This window comes from Ranitomeya imitator, chromosome 1 (genome assembly GCF_032444005.1).
Source record: "Ranitomeya imitator isolate aRanImi1 chromosome 1, aRanImi1.pri, whole genome shotgun sequence".
Lineage (NCBI taxonomy): Eukaryota > Metazoa > Chordata > Amphibia > Anura > Dendrobatidae > Ranitomeya > Ranitomeya imitator.
In genome coordinates, this window is record NC_091282.1 from 581,715,157 (window position 1) to 581,732,164 (window position 17,008).

Here is a 17,008-nt window from a genome sequence, read left to right on the forward strand (position 1 = left end):
CCTATTTTGGAAACTAGACCCCCCAAGGAACTTATCTAGATGTGTGGTGAGAACTTTGAATGCCCAAGTGCTTCACAGAAGTTTAGAATGCAGAGTCGTGAAAATAAAAAATATTTTTTTTTTCACAAAAAAGATATTGTAGCCCCCAAGTTTTTATTTTCACAAGGGTAACAAGAGAAATTGGACCCCAGAAGTTGTTGTCCAATTTATCCCGAGTACGCTGATGCCCCATATGTGGGGGTAACCCACTGTTTGGGCGTACGGCAGAGCTCAGAAGGGAGGGAGCACCATTTGACTTTTTGAGCGCAAAGTTGGCTGTCGTGTTTGGAGACCCCCTGATGTACCTAAACAGTGGAAACCCCCCAATTCTAGCTCCAACCCTAACCCCAACACACCCCTAACCCTAATCCCAACCTGATCCATAATCCTAATCACTAACCCTAACCATAATCACAACCCTTACCCCAAAACAACCCTAATGTCAACCCTAACCATAACCCTAATCAAAACCTTAAATCCAACACACCCCAAATCCTAATCTCAACCCTAACCTCAAACCTAACCCTAATCCCAATACACCCCTAATCACAACCCTAACCCTAATCCCAAGCGTAACCCTAATGCCAACCCTAACCCTAATACCAACTCTAATCCAAACCCTAACCCTAATCCCAGCTCTAACCCTAACTTTAGCCCAAACCATAGCCCTAACTTTAGCCCCAACCCTAACCCTAGCCCTAAGGCTACTTTCACACTTGCGTCGTTTGGCATTCCGTCGCAATCCGTCATTTTGGAAAAGAAACGGATCCTGCAAATGTGCCCGCAGGATGCGTTTTTTGCCCATAGACTTGTATTGCCGACGGATCGTGACGGATGGCCACACGTCGCGTCCGTCGTGCACTGGATCAGTTGTGTTTTGGCGGAGCGTCGGCACAAAAAAAGTTCAATGAAACGTTTTTTTGTACGTCGCAGCCGCCATTTCTGACCGCACATGCGTGGCCGTAACTCCGCCCCCTCCTCCCCAGGACATAGATTGGGCAGCGGATGCGTTGAAAAACTACAGCTGCTGCCCACGTTGTGCACAATTTTCACAACGTGCGTCGGTATGTCGGGCAGACGCATTGCGACGGCCCCGTACCGACCTAAGTGTGAAAGAAGCCTAACCCTAAATTTAGCCCTAACCCTAAATTTAGCCCCAACCCTAGCCCTAGCCCTAACCCTAGCCCTAACCCTGCCCCTAACCCTGCCCCTAACCCTACCCCTAATTTTAGCCCCAACTGCTGTTCTCCTGCCGGCCGGCAGATGGAGACAGATGGCGGGCGCACTGGGCATGCGCCCGCCATTATCTTCTGCCGGCGGCCAGGAGGAGCAGCAAGAGGATCCAGGGACACAGGTGAGTATTGTAGGGTCCCCGAATCCCCCTATTTCTCTGTCCTCTGATGTGCGATCACATCAGAGGACAGAGAATTACACTTTACTTTTTTTTTTTTTTTTTGCGGTCGCCGGTAAACAGTTAATTACCGGCGATCGCAAAACAGGGGTCGGTACAACCGACCCCGATCATGCTCTTTGGGGTCTCGGCTACCCCCGGCAGCCGAGACCCCAAAGATTCTCCCGGTGCCAGCCGGCGGGCGCACTGCGCATGCGCCCGCCATTTTGAAGATGGCGGCGCCCACCGGGAGACACGAGGAGCATCAGGGGAGCTAGGTGAGTATTGGGGGGCCACCTGGGACCCCTTTTCTCTGTCCTCCGATGTGCGATCACATCGGAGGACAGAGAAATTAAAAAGAGATCGCTTTTTTTTTTTTTTTTGCGATCGCCGGTAAACGGTTAATTACCGGCGATCGCAAATGCGGGGTGGGTTAAAACCCCCCCGAATCATGTTCTCTGGGGTCTCGGCTACCCCGGAGAAAATCTGCCTCTGGGGGGCGCTATTTACTTTTTCCACAGCGCCGTTAATTAACGGCGCTGTGGTTTAAGTACCCTTAGCGGCCGCCGTTAAAAGGCGTATCGGCGGTCGCTAAGGGGTTAAAGATTAAAAATAATGGTCTATCAATGACTGTACTTAATTCCTGCAGTACTCAGGGGTGTATCCCATCCAGGCCCGGAGATTTGTCAATTTTAGTGATTTTTAGACGCCGACGTACTTCCTGCTGGGTTAAGCAGGTGACACTTAATGGGGAATTTTTATCACTAGTCATTTTGTCCGCCATGTGATTTTCTTGTGTAAATACTGATAAAAAAAAGTAATTTAGCATATTGGCTTTTTCCTCATCCTCATCCACCATTTCACCCAGACTATTTTTAAGGGGGCCAACACTATCATTTTTTTAGTTTCTTACTATTTATGTAGTTAAATAATATTTTGGGATTATTTTTACTCTCTCTGGCAATGAGTCTCTCTGTCTCAATCTTGGCTGCCTTGATTTGCTTTTTACAGAATTTATTTATTTTTCTGTATTTATTTAATGCCTCATCACTACCTACTTCCTTTAATTCTCTAAATGCTTTCTTTTTGTCACTTATTGCACCCCTTACAGCTCTATTTAGCCATAATGGTTTCCTCCTATTTCTAGTATGTTTATTCCCATACGGTATACAGTCATGGTCAAAAGTATTGACACCCGTGCAATTCTGTCAGATAATACTCAGCTTCTTCCTGAAAATGATTGCAGTCACAAATTATTTGGTACTATTATCTTCATTTAATTTGTCTTAAATGAAAAAACACAAAAGAGAATGAAGCAAAACATTGATCATTTCACACAAAACTCCAAAAATGGGCCAGACAAAAGTATTGGCACCCTCAGCCTAATACTTGGTTGCACAACCTTTAGCCAAAATAACTGTGACCAACCGCTTCCGGTAACCAGCAATGAGTTTCTTACAATGCTCTGCTGGAATTTTAGACAATTCTTCTTTGGCAAATTGCTCCAGATCCCTGATATTTGAAGGGTGCCTTCTAAAAATTGCCATTTTTAAATCTCTCCACAGGTGTTCTATGGGATTCAGGTCTGGACTCATTGCTGGCCACCTTAGAAGTCTCCAGTGCTTTCTCTCAAACCATTTTCTAGTGCTTTTTGAAGTGTGTTTTGGGTCATTGTCCTGCTGGAAGACCCATGACCTTTAAGGGAGACCCAGCTTTCTCACACTGGGCCCTACATTATGCTGCAAAATTTGTTGGTAGTCTTCAGACTTCATAATGCCATGCACACGGTCAAGCAGTCCAGTGCCAGAGGCAGCAAAGCAACCCCAAAACATCAGGGAACCTCCGCCATGTTTGACTGTAGGGACCGTGTTCTTTTCTTTGAATGCCTCTTTTTTTCTTCTGTAAACTCTATGTTGATGCCTTTGCCCAAAAAGCTCTACTTTTGTCTCATCTGACCAGAAATCATTCTTCCAAAGCATTTTAGGCTTTTTTTAGGTAAGTTTTGGCAAACTCCAGCCTGGCTTTTTTATGTCTCGGGGTAAGAAGTGGGGTCTTCCTGGGTCTCCTACCATACAGGCCCTTTTCATTCAGACGCCGACAGATAGTGCGGGTTGACACTGTTGTACCCTCGGACTGCAGGGCAGCTTGAACTTGTTTGGATGTTAGTCGAGGTTCTTTATCCAACATCCGCACAATCTTGCGTTGAAATCTCTTGTCAATATTTCTTTTCAGTCCACATCTAGGGAGGTTAGCCACAGTGCCATGGGCTTTAAACTTCTTGATGACACTGCGCACGGTAGACACAGGAACATTCAGGTCTTTGGAGATGGACTTGTAGCCTTGAGATTGCTCATGCTTCCTCACAATTTTGTTTCTCAAGTCCTCAGAGAGTTCTTTGGTATTCTTTCTTTTCTCCATGCTCAATGTGGTACACACAAGGACACAGGACAGAGGTTGAGTCAACTTTAATCCATGTCAACTGGCTGCAAGTGTGATTTAGTTATTGCCAACACCTGTTAGATGCCACAGGTAAGTTACAGGTGCTGTTAATTACACAAATTAGAGAAGCATCATATGATTTTTCGAGCAGTGCCAATACTTTTGTCCACCCCCTTTTTTATGTTTGATGTGGAATTATATCCAATTTGGCTTTAGGACAATTCTTTTTGTGCTTTTTTCATATAAGACAAATTAAATGAAGATAATAATAACAAATAATTTGTGTTTGCAATCATTTTCAGGAAAAAAATGAGTATTATCTGACAGAATTGCAGGGGTGCCAATACTTTTGGCCATGACTGTATACTGTACACAGGTCCTATCCAGGATGCTAATAAATGTCTCCCATATTCATTGTGTATTTTTATGTCTCAGGATATGTCCCATGTCCCAGGATTATGTCCCAGTTAATTGCACTAAGGTCCTCTCTCATCCGTTGGAAATTTGCCCTCCTGAAGTTTAGTGTCCTTGTAACCCCTCTACTATACATCTTATTAAAGGATACATGAAAACTTATTATTTTGTGATCACTATTCCCCAAGTGACCCCCAACCCTTATATTTGGTATGCGGTCTGGCCTGTAATATTAGGTCTAGCAGTGCCCCCCTTCTTGTTGGGTCCCTAACCAGTTGTGAAAGGTAATTGTCTCTCATAGTTGTCAAAAAACGATTACCTTTGCTGGAACTGCAGATTTCCGTTCCCCAATCTATTTCAGGGTAGTTGAAGCTTCATCTATTTGCTTTACGAGGATATTCTCCATTGCTTCCATTATTTTTGGAGATTTATAACAAACCCCTATCAGTAATTTATTATTTTTCCCCCTCCCCTTATCTCCACCCACAGGGACTCTACATTTTCATTAGATTCACCTATATTATCATGCCGGATGGGTTTTAAGGATGATTTTACATATAGGCACACCCCTCCCCCTCGCCTATCAATTCGGTCATTTCTGAACAGACTATAACCCTGCAAGTTAACAGCCCAGTCATGGCTCTCATCCAGCCACGTTTCAGTTATCCCCACCATGTCATAATTATGCTCCAACAACATTAATTCTAATTCGTCCATTTTGTTGGCGAGGCTTCTGGCATTAGTATACATGCAATTGATGTTCCTCTCTGTACCACTATTCTTTCTTAAATTATTAACTGTTCTAACCCCACCCCCCATGCCACCGCCACCTCCATCTTCCTTATTTGTGCCCAGGTCTCTAACTGCACTATCTTCCTCTCCTATAAAATGAATACCCTCCCCCCAATCCCTAGTTTAAACACTCCTCCAACCTTCTAGCCATTTTCTCCTCCAACACAGCTGCACCCTCCCCATTGAGGTGCAGCCCGTCCCTAGCGTAGAGCCTGTAGCCAACTGAGAAGTCGGCCCAGTTCTGCAGGAACTCAAACCCCTCCTTCCTACACCAATTCTTGAGCCACTTATTAACCTCCCTAATCTCCCGTTGCCTTTCTGGCGTGGCACGTGGTACAGGCAGTATTTTGGAAAATACCACGTTGGAGGTCCTTGCTTTCAGCTTGCAGCCTAATTCCCTGAAATCATCTTTAAGGACCTTCCACCTACCTCTAACATTGTCATTTGTGACAATGTGTACCATGACCGCTGGGTCCTCACCAGCCCCTCCTAGTAATCTGTCCACCCGATCAGCGATGTGTCGGACCCGAGCGCCAGGTAGGCAGCACACTGTTCGACGATCCCTGTCTTTGTGACAGATTGCCCTATCTGTTACCCTAATAATTGAATCCCCCACTACCAGCACCTGTCTGGCTTGCCCTGCTCTCCTATTTCCCTCTTTACTGGAGCAGTCACTCCTCCGGCTTTCAGAGGACATGCCTGGCTGCAGCAGTGCTACCCCTGTACTGGCATCCCCCTCATCTGCCAACTTAGCAAACTTATTGGGGTGTGCCAGATCAGGACTAGCCTCCCTGGCACTCTTCCCACTACCCGGCCTTCTAACTGTCATCCAGCTTGCTGCTTCACCGTCCTGCAGCTCCATCCTACCATCCCCCGCCTCATCTATCCCATTGAGCGTCTGCTCAGTGAGCAGAAGACTCCTTTCCATGTTGTCAATGGATCTCAGTGTTGCCAGCTGCACATTTAGATCCAGAATCTGGGCTTCCAAATGCACAATGTGCTCACATCTCGCACAGCAATATGCACCCTTGACCGGCTGATCAAGGACTGCATACATGTGGCAAGATGTGCACTGGATGGCATTAACAATAGTGGAGCACATTTCCTAGTGGGGATTGCACCAGACAGAACCGTTAAAAAAAAAAAAAATGCAAAGTATCAAGTAAACACAGACAGCAATTCAGTAATTCCTCCCTTGGAAACTCACTGACTCCAAAGTCACTGAATCACAAGTCACACTTACCGCCGTTCACACTTACATTCAGGTCTCACTCAGCTCGCTCACACTCGCTATGCTGAAGATTTAAAGAATTTTTTTTTCTTTTTCCCCTCAGCTGCAATCCACGATGCTGCTCAATGCACTTCCAAAAAAGATTTGAGCCCCAAACAGCTGCCCCTTATAAACCCCTAATTATAAGCCCCCACCCTAAGTTAACCCCGTGTGAATATAGCTACTTCTAATTCAGCAATTCACACCAATTCACACAGGTATTTGTTAAAGGCTTTCCACATACCTCTTCACTGAATCACAAGTCACACTTACCGCCGTTCACACTTGTGCTCAGGTGACACTCAGCTCGCTCACACTCGCTAAGCTGAAGATTTAAAGATTTTTTTTTCTTTTTCCCCTCAGCTGCAATCCACCTTGCTGCACAATACACTTCCAAAAAGGAATCGCTACAGCACAAGCAGTTTCGGGGTTAATCTTCCCTCCCTAACTATATCCCTTCTTCTGATGAAGCTGCAGCAACCTCTCCCTATGCTATGATCGGCAGAAGTAAGATGGCGGTCGGCGTGCACGCCCCTGTGACTCCGCAGAAAGCAAGCCAATCTCTGTAATGCCCTTCTCTAAGATGGTGGGGACCGAGACCTATGTCATCACGCTGCCCACACTCTGCGTCCTCCTTCATTGGATGAGAAATGGTGCTGAAAGCATCATACGAAATGCGACTTTGGCGCGAAGATCGCCGACCTCATGGCCGATCCCACACTAGGATCAGGTTTGTCGGCGACTTTTGAATTTGTCCAATCCGTTTCGCTCAACCCTACTCCTGACGAAACTGCGGTGGCGGTGAAACACGCATTGAGGTGTGTTCTGACCAGGTTATTTTCCCCCTGTTCCAGCATGACTCCAGGTATTTATGGTTATTTATGGCGGTCCTGCTGGCAGTATTGAGAGTGAGGATTATATTATCACTATATTGAGCAATATGTATATTTGACTATGTTACACATATTATGCACTATGTTGGTGGATTAATAGGTCTGTGACACCCTTATGCTCAATAGCTATAGTGACTTTCACATTCAGCTACAATACAGCAATCAGATTGGTATCCGGCATATGGGCTATTAAACCCATGTCTGAATTCTTTCTATATGTGGGGGCGATACCCGTTTCCTGCTTTGTCATGGTTTGATACCCGGTTTTATAGTATCTCATCAATTAATATTGTATTATGAATATGTCTTTGACTTGATAATAAAACAGGGATTTTTGTGTACTCACCGTAAAATCCTTTTCTCCGAGCCAATCATTGGGGGACACAGGACTATGGGTGTTATGTTGCTGCCACTAAGAGGACACTAAGTAATACAGAAAGAATAGCTCCTCCCCTGCAGTATACACCCTCCTGCTAGCTCTAAAGGTACCGCCACATTAAGCGATGCTGCTGCAATATAGACAATGAGCCGATCGCTGCAGCGTCGCTGTTTAGGTCGCTAAAAGACGTCAAACACTGCAACAGCAGAATGATGCAGGAGCGATTTAATGACGTACTTATCGTTCTCGCTGGTTGTTCGCTCCATGAAAAAGCATTGCAGGCATCATTGCTTTTGCTGTCAAACATGACGAATCACGCCGACCTGATGACCAAATAAAGTTCCGGACTTCTAGCTACGACCAGCGATGTCACAGCAGGATCCTGATCGCTGCTGCGTGTCAAACACAACGAGATCACTATCCAGGACGCTGCAACGTCACGGATCGTTGTCATTCTCGTTGGAAAGTTGCTCAGTGTGACGGTACCTTAAGTGAACCAGTTCGGTAATAAAGCAGTAGGAGCTTAAACATTTAATAAGGATGAACATGGTTTTTTTTTGCCTTCCTCTGGATCAACATGTTAGGTTAGGCTATGGGTTGAACTAGATGGACATATAGTCTTCCTTCAACCTTAATAACTATGTAACTATGTAACTATGTCAAAACCAAGTCAACACAGATAAAAACCAAAGCCATTCAGCTAACAGGGTGGGTGCTGTGTCCCCCAATGAGTGGCTCGGAGAAAAGGATTTTACAGTGAGTACACAAAAATCCCTGTTTATCCTATGCCTCATTGGGGGACACAGGACCATGGGACATTCTAAAACAGTCCCTGGGTGGGGAACAATAAACTGTAATTGCTCCTTGTACCAACAAGTTACAGATGCGGCACTGCCGCCTTCAAAATTCGTCTGCCAACAGTTGCATCTGCCGAGGCCTGAGAATGACTATGGTAATGTTTTGTAAACGTATGCAGACTGGACCAGGTCGCAGCTCTGCAAATTTGTGCTTCCAAAGCTTGGTGCCTGATGGCCCAAGACGCACCCACTGACCGAGTGGAATGAGCCTTAATCCCTGCTGGGACAGGATGACCTCTGACTCGGTAGGACTCCTGAATAGCTAAACGAATCCATTTGGCTATTGTCGCCTTGGAAGCGGGTAAACCCTTCCTTGGCTCTTCTGGGAGCAGAAACAGGGCATCTGACCTGTGGAAAGACGCCGTGCATGAGATGTATCTCCTAAGAGCTCTCACTAAATCCAGTGTGTGAAGGGCATTCTCGATGCGATGTACTGGTGCTGGGTAGAGTAACGGTAAGACAATCTCCTCATTGAGGTGGAAAGATGAGACAACTTTCAGTAGAAAAGAACCACCTTATCCTGATGAAAATTCAGGAATGGAACTTGACAAGACAACACCGCATGTTCATAGACTCGTCTGATGGACGTGACTGCAACCAGAAAGGCAACTTTCCATGAAAGAAAAAATAGGGAGACCTCCTGCAGAGGTTCGAGGGGGCCTCTTGCAAGACTCCAAGGACCAAATTAAGGTCCCATGGTTCCAAGGGCATCTAATAGGGCGGCACGACATGTGAGACTCCCTGAATGAACGTCTTTACCTGTAATCTGTTGGCAATCCTGCATTGGAACAGAACTGACAAGGCAGAAATCTGCCCCTTGATGGGGCTAAGGGCAAGACCCTAGTCCAATCCCGTTTGTAGGAATTTGAGGATGGAAGGAATAGAAAATTCAAGAGGAGAACGTCCCCGGTCGTGGCACAATGAAAAGAAGGTCTTCCAAATGGGATGATAAATACGCATAGACGTGGGCTTTCTAGCGTTGATCATGGTAGAAATGACTTCCGGAGAAAAACCTGCCTGGGTTAGCACCCAGGACTCAACGCCCATGCCGTCAAACACAGGGCCTCGGAGTTCTGATGGTAAATGGGACCCTGGGATAACAGGGCTGCGCAAATCGGTAATTGCCAAGGGACATCGGCGACTAGTGGAACTAGTTCTGCGTACCATGCCCTGCGCGGCCAATCTGGAGCAATCAGGATTACTGGCACCCCCCTCTGCTCTGATCTTCTTGATGACTCTCGGCAGTAAGGGAAGCGGGGGGAATATGTACGGAAGCTGAAATTGATGCCACGGGAGTACCACTGCATCTGCCCCGATGGCTGCCGGGTCGTGGGACTGAGCTATGAAGTCGGGGACCTTGGAATTTAGCCGTGAGGCCATCAGATCCACGTCCGGGATTCCCCAATGACAGCAGATCTGGTGGAAGATCTCCGGATGGAGAGACCACTCCCCTGAGTCGAGACATTGACGACTGAGGAAATCTGCCTTCCAATTTTCCACTCCCAGGATGTGAACTGCTGAAATCATTGAACGGTTTTCCTCGGCCAAACAGAGAATGTGGCCTACCTCGATCAAGGCTGCATTGCTGCGGGTTCCCCCCTGCTGGTTGATGCATGCCACTACAGTGGCATTGTCGGACTGAATCCTGATAGGACGACTTGCCAGGAAGAAGTGGAATAAGAGAAGGGCTAACCTGATTGCCCATATTTCCAAGATGTTGATTGGAAGGCGTGATTCCTGAAGGGACCAACGGCCATGAGCAGTGTGGCGGTGGAACACCGCTCCCCAGCCTAAAAGACTGGCATCTGTTCAGGGAGGACTTCAATGTTCACCACCTGAGAAACTGTCTGACTTGCTGGGGAAGGAGGAAACGACAGTCGAGAGGGGACGGGTTCCTGTTCCACGCAGCCAGGAGGGCATGCTGTAAGGGGCGGAGGTGTAGTTGAGCGAACGGGACCGCCTCCATAGCTGCTACCATCCTGCTGAGGACTCTCAAACTGAAATGCAGAGAGTGTGTGCGAAATTGAGAGAGCTTCTGAGTTTCCCGCTGTAAGACTGAGAACTTTTCCGGGGGAAGGAGCACCGACCCCCTGGGACGAGTCCAGTATCATTCCTAAAAAGGAAATCCGCTGAGCCGGTACTGGCGAGGATTTTTTTAAGTTTATCTTCCAACCCAGGCGAGAAAGAGTATCTATTGTGATGTTCACGGCCTCCTTGCAGGTGTGAGAAGAAGGTCCTTTGATGAGAATATAGTCTAAATACGGTAGCACCACAACCCCTCGGGTGTGGAGAATGGCCACGGCAGCAACCATGACCTTGGTGAATACCCTGGGGGCGGTGGCGAGGCCGAAGGGCAAAGCAACGAATTGAAAATGTTCTTCCTGCACTGCGAAACGAAGGAACCTTTGGTGAGATGGAAGAATTGGAATGTGGAGGTAGACGTCCTGGATGTGTATAGACGCAAGGAACTCGCCTTTTTCCATGGACGCGATGACAGAACGAAGTGATTCCATTCGGAACCGTCGCACCCTGACAAACTTGTTCAGCAGTTTTAGGTCCAGTATGGGCCGTATTGTACCATCCTTCTTTGGGACAATGAACAGGTTTGAATAGAAACCTTGAAACCTTTCACTTTGAGGAACCGGGATAATAACCCCGTCCTCTATTAGAGTGCTTATGGCTTGGAAGAAAGCTGCTGTTTTTGATTTGGTGGACGAGAGGAAAATTCTATCTTGTATCCGGAGGACACTAGATATCGGACCCACTCGTCATGAATGACCGAGAGCCATGCGTCACTGAAGGAAAGCAGGTGGCCGCCTACTTTGAGGGTGTCCCCCGGATACCACAGGAAGTTATAGTGTGGAAGATCTGCCTGGTCTGGACCCTCTGGGTCCAGACTGTCTAGGCCTGCCTCTCCATGAAGGGGAAGGTTTATATGAGGCCTGGGGGCCTCTGTCCCTGCATTGTGCTCGGCCAGGTCCGGAAGATGTGGAAGTAGAGGACCAGTTTGAGTTTTAACGAAAAAAATCGGGACCGAGCCTGCTGTTGCTGGTTCCGAAAGGGCCGAGAGAGTATCTGCTGGGGAAGAAATCTGCTCTTCCCTCCAGTGGCGTCGGAAATTAGATAATCGAGCCTTTCACCAAAAAGGTGACCGCTCTGATAAGGTAAAGAAGTTAATGACTTTTTGGAAGCAGAATCCGCATGCCAGTCCCTAAGCCAAAGAGACCTCCTAATGGTGATAGCATTTGCTGCTGCTTGAGAAGCACAGTCAGCGGCGTCTAGAGAAACCGTAACCACAAAATCCCCAGCTCTGGCTATCTGAGTAGCGAGGTCTGCTACCTCGGGGGGGGGGGGGGGGAGATTGTTATCTAGAACCGCTGAAGATAAGACCTCAGCCCAATGGGTCATAGCCTTAGCCACCCACGTAGTGGCGAAGGATGGAAAGAGTGCGGCTGCTGAAGCTTCAAAAGCTGAGCGAGCCAGATTGTTGATCTGCCGATCGGTGGGGTTTTTAATTGAGGTGCCTTCTGAAGAGGATAAAATAGATTTTGTAGCTAGACGCGATACCGGAGGATCTTCCGGGGGAGACTGTGACCAATCTTTTCTTAAATCAGTGGCAAAGGGATATTTTGACTCCATAGGCTTCTGCCTGGTGAAACGTTTATCTGGACGGATTCTGTGAGACTCAACAATTTCCGTAAATTCGGGATGATTGCCGAACACTCTCTGAGCTCGCTTAGTACTCTTGAAGGACACAGCATTATTCGTTTTAGATAAGGGTTCCTCATCTAGTTTCAGGGCTTATTTACTGACTCAATGTGAGAGTAGAGTGTCTCCTGATCGTGTTGGAATTCCTGATCTAAGGACGTGTCAGAATCGTCCTCTGAAACAGGTTCTCTACTAGCCACAGGAGAGGGGGTACGAGAAATGGAACTCCCAGAACCCGAATCCCGGTGATGATCTGGGGAAATGGCATGGGTCCTTTTCCTGGAAGAGCGAGAGCTCCTTGGTAAGGTACGACCTCTACTGGACGATGGGTTCTGTCCATCGGAAGCGTTATCCGTAAGAGATAGGTGAGAGCTCAGGTTAGAGGAAGGGTCCCGGAAAGAATCTAACGCTTTGACCAGGGATGCCATAGACAGGGTAAGGGAGGTAGCCCACTCAGGGGGACTAGGCTCACTGGGTACGGTATCATTAACAGGTGGTTCCTGAGTAGTCACCGGTTCACAAGCTGTGCAGAACGCAGTATTGTGACCCCGGGGTAGGGTAACCTTATAAGAGGTACAAGCAGCAAAAAACACAGAGTGCGTTTTGCCAGTCTTTTTGGAAGACTTTGATTAAGACATAGTGTAGCCTTGAGGAGAGCGCTTACTAGCAGGGGAAGCATTAAGCTATAATTCTGCAGCTTACCAAGGTCCTGTGTCTCGAGTTCCAAGGGGAGGTGCCGCAATGTGTCCACAGAAAAATGCCAGGCCCTGAAGGCTGTGATCCAAACGCTGGAGCAGCACTGCAGTATCAGCCCTGCAGGTGTATAAAGATGGCCGCCGAGATGAGGAAGTAAAGACGCTTCTCATAGAACAAAAAGCGTCAGAAAAAAAGGGGGCAGCGCTAACTGCCGGAGGGCGGAGCCAAATTTCTGACCTGTATGCTTGAAAAGCCGGGGACTAAATTTTGGCTGACGGTTGCGGCCTCGCTGTTGTGATCGCGATCTGGCCGACCAACATGGCCCACGGAACTGGGGGCTTTGTGGTATGCGGACCTCCCCTATCCCAGGGACCAGGACCCTCCAGCTCCTCGGCCCCGCTGTGTACTCACGGTAAATGCAGTGGGCCGGTGCTCAATCCACCGTTGCCATAGTCAGGGAGGGGGTAGAGAGCTTCTGCCGCCTTTCATCATCAGCTATATCAGTGGTGATGCAGTGGGGGGCTGCACGGACGCCATACATATCATGTCCGGCTATGCACCTGGCTCCAGGAGAGGTAGATGTAGGGCTACTCCATGTGGTCGCTTGCTGTGGGAGAGGGGAGATCGGAACGCTAAGGAACCGTCGCCGTAAAGTGAGCTCAGGACTGGCATCCAACAGTGCAGGAAAGGGTACGGGGAGGGACGTTCCGCGTTTGTCACACCATAAGCGGCGTTAAAGGGGCAAGGCGGCGTACTGGGACCCGCACCTGTCCCTACCACTTTAATGGGGCCCTGGCTTTCCCTTATCTCGGGGGTACCTATCATGGTTAGGAGGCCCGAGCCGCCAGCGTTTCCCTGTCTCCTGTGCAGGCCCTATCAGTGGCCCCCTCTCCCCCCAAAGGAGGTGGACTGCACCAGTGTAATAATACAACAAATAACAGGGTATACAGACAAGGTAACTAAAAGTCTCAAACTCACCAAATGCTCACACAACCACAGAGGAAACACAGAGAAGGGAAGAGAAGGAATAAACTAGGAAGGAAAACAGGTTAAACATGCAACCAAAACAGCAGACAACAATCTCTGTAAATAAACCTCCAACACCAACACTACGCTCCTTCAACCTCCAAGCCAGGCAGTAGAACTGATCACTGACAATAGCTGAAGTCAGGACTGGGTCTATATAGAGGATCAGATTACAAAATCCACTTCAGCTGAGAGAGACCCAGCTCTCAGCAATAAGGTTAACTCCTGCACTGCTGGCACAAAGCAGCCAGGTCAGAATACAGGTGAAGAGCTTCTGTTCACTGTGTGTGAACAAGGCCCAGAGCGTTGCGGTTCTCTGGAACCTCTCTATCGCGGTAGCCCCGTGACAGCGCTCTTGCCTGTTGATTGTTCGGGGGAGATCGGAACCTAAAAAAGAATCCGTCGCCCCCATTCACTCCGTTAAGGGAAAAATGGATGAAAAAGTGTAAAAATAAAAACGGTGGGGTCTGAAAGCAGACCCAAGTGTCTCCTACAAACACTAAGCAATAACTGGTTCACTTAGAGCTAGCAGGAGGGTGTATACTGCCGGGAAGGAGCTATTCTTTCTGTATTACTTAGTGTCCTCCTAGTGGCAGCAGCATAACACCCATGGTCCTGTGTCCCCCAATGAGGCTGCAGTCACACTAGCAGTATTTGGTCAGTATTTTACATCAGTATTTGTACGCCAAAACCAGGAGTGAAACAATTAGAGGAAAAGTACAATAGAAACATATGAACAACTTCTGCATTTATCACCCACTCCTGGTTTTGGCTTACAAATACTGATGTAAAATACTGACCAAATACTGCTATTGTGACGGCAGCCTGAGGCGTAGGAGAAATATGCGTTTTACTCTTTATACCTAAGATCTCACTCCTTCAATTTGTTTCTCTATTGGTATGCATTATTCCCCTGTCTGTCTGGTTTGTCTGTTTTATCACGTGTGTCCCATACGTCCCTGGGTAAAAGGAATAGTTCATTGTGCCTCTCTACCTTCAAGAGTCAACCTTGAGACAGGAATAGGTAGTAACCCAGTTCCATGGACAGTTTGAGGCCCCTCTCCCTTACTTCAGACCAGCACATTATGACAACCATTCTGTTAGACCACATAATTGTGCTTTGCCGTTGTTGGGGGCTTGCAGGATGAAGAGCATTATAGGTTAAATCCAGGGCTGTGGAGTTGGAGAGTTGGTGTCCATTTTGGTGGAGTACGAGTTTAAGTCTGCATAAAATGGACTGACTGAGACTCATAAAATATATCTGTAGGATGTGCTGTAATTGTTTTTGTAATGATTTGGGAAAGTTATAAAATGTCTGTTTCACTCCTGATCTAAGGATCTCGGCTTTTAGTTGAGATGAATGTGTTCTGCACTTTATGTACATGCTCAGTAATGAGTCATGGAATCCTAAGTCAGGGAAATTGAGGAGTCTGAGTCACAGTCGGAGTTAGTGGTTTGGCTTACCAACTCCATAGCCCTGGTTAAATCTTCAATAATGTCTCACCTGGAATTGGAAGTGATGAGAAACTTGTTAACAAAATTTGTCGAATTGTTTGTAGTTGCTGTTGGAGGATCATCGCTTGCCTTTCCTCCTGTGCCAGTTCTTGTTCCAGTCTCTCTTTGGCACTGTTCATACTCTCAGTGTGTCGCTGTAAAATTGCATTTTGCTCCTCAAATTCCATGTTCATTTTGCGCAGTCTCCTCAGTTCTGCTTCACGAACTGTAGGTAGAAAAATAGAACAGCAAAAATGTAAAACTGTTACTGAGTGAAAATGTTTGTTAAAAAATAAAACCTATCCACATGATAGGGAGTAGCTGTATAATTGTTGAGTCTTAAACTACGGTTCTTGAGGGGGTCAAAGTGAGCTATGATCACACATGCACAGTACCAAATCCATATACAAATAACTAAGAACATCTAGTTCCCACTGTGCTTTTAAATCTACTCCAGAATAGGGGTTCAGACCAATATTCTAATGATCAATTGTGGTCTCATAGTCGGACCTTCAAATAGCATATTTATGGCTCATCAAACTAGTTAACTACACTATATGTAAAGGAATTGCCTATTAATGCTTTCTGTGGGATAAGCCCTATCATTATTTCAATCGGTTATACACCAGATAGGTCTATTGAGATTCCCATACATACTTGTATATAAGCCGAGTTTTTCAACACATTTTTTTGTGCTGAAAATGCCCCTCTTGGCATATACACTAGTCACTATCCCAGTGGGGGAGGGGGAGGGACGGAGCAATGGGTCACAGGAGGAGCCGGCTGCTGCGGCTGAAGCCTGTGCCCGCTGCAAAAGAGAAATTCATATTTACTTCACTGGCAATGAATATTCATTTCTCTGACAGAGCACAGCGCGAACAGGCTTCCAGCAGCTGCCAGGCTCTCACAGGTGCTCGCTCATTAAGGTAATACATTTTCACCTCTCTCCACTCCCATATGCATGGAGAGAGGTGAATATTCATTACCTTAACAAGTGGGGATAAGTGATTGCTCGGTTGCAGGAGCTGCTGGCACCAGAAGGAGATACTGCAAGGGTGCGCAAAGAAGGTAAGTAGAATGTTTTTTTTTTTAATGCTTTTCTCATGGGGGGCTATACATACTAGGATGGGGATGAGGAACCAAGCAGACAAGGATGGGAATAAAGAGTCATGCAAACAAGGATGGGAATAAGGAGCCATGCATGCAGGGATGGGAATAAGGAGCCATGCAAACAAGGATGGGAATAAGGAGCCATGCATACAAGGATGGGAATAAGAAGCCTTGCATAAAAGAATGGGAATAAGGAGCCTGTGACAGGGTCACTGGCACGATATGTGAGGGGAGATGTATAACAGAGACTACTTTCCTTCATGATCTAGAAACCCATAAGTTTCCTTTCAGCATGGTATGTGCTGAAGGAATTAAGCGGCCATGTTATGAGCAGGTTTTAAGGTGAGTAGGTAAGACATGGGCGGGACACCTACTCACCATATCTCCACCTCAAGGGTGTTGCTGGGGAAATAAATGTCCAGATAGTTTTTTTTTCAATGTTCTGTGTTGAGTAGAGGCAAGCAAGCCTTATGCGAACGCTCCAGAGAGAGCTGCCATATG

General features: G+C 47.0%; 1 protein-coding gene across 1 annotated transcript in view; it reads right to left on the bottom strand.

Annotated features, from left to right (window-relative positions):
• Positions 1 to 17,008, bottom strand: part of HMG20B (high mobility group 20B) — a 740,474-nt gene that overhangs the window by 80,925 nt on the left and 642,541 nt on the right. The window contains exon 8 of the mRNA XM_069767875.1: positions 15,408 to 15,623. Within this exon, the coding sequence (XP_069623976.1) occupies positions 15,408 to 15,623 (216 nt within the window). The remainder of the gene's footprint in view (positions 1 to 15,407; positions 15,624 to 17,008) is intronic.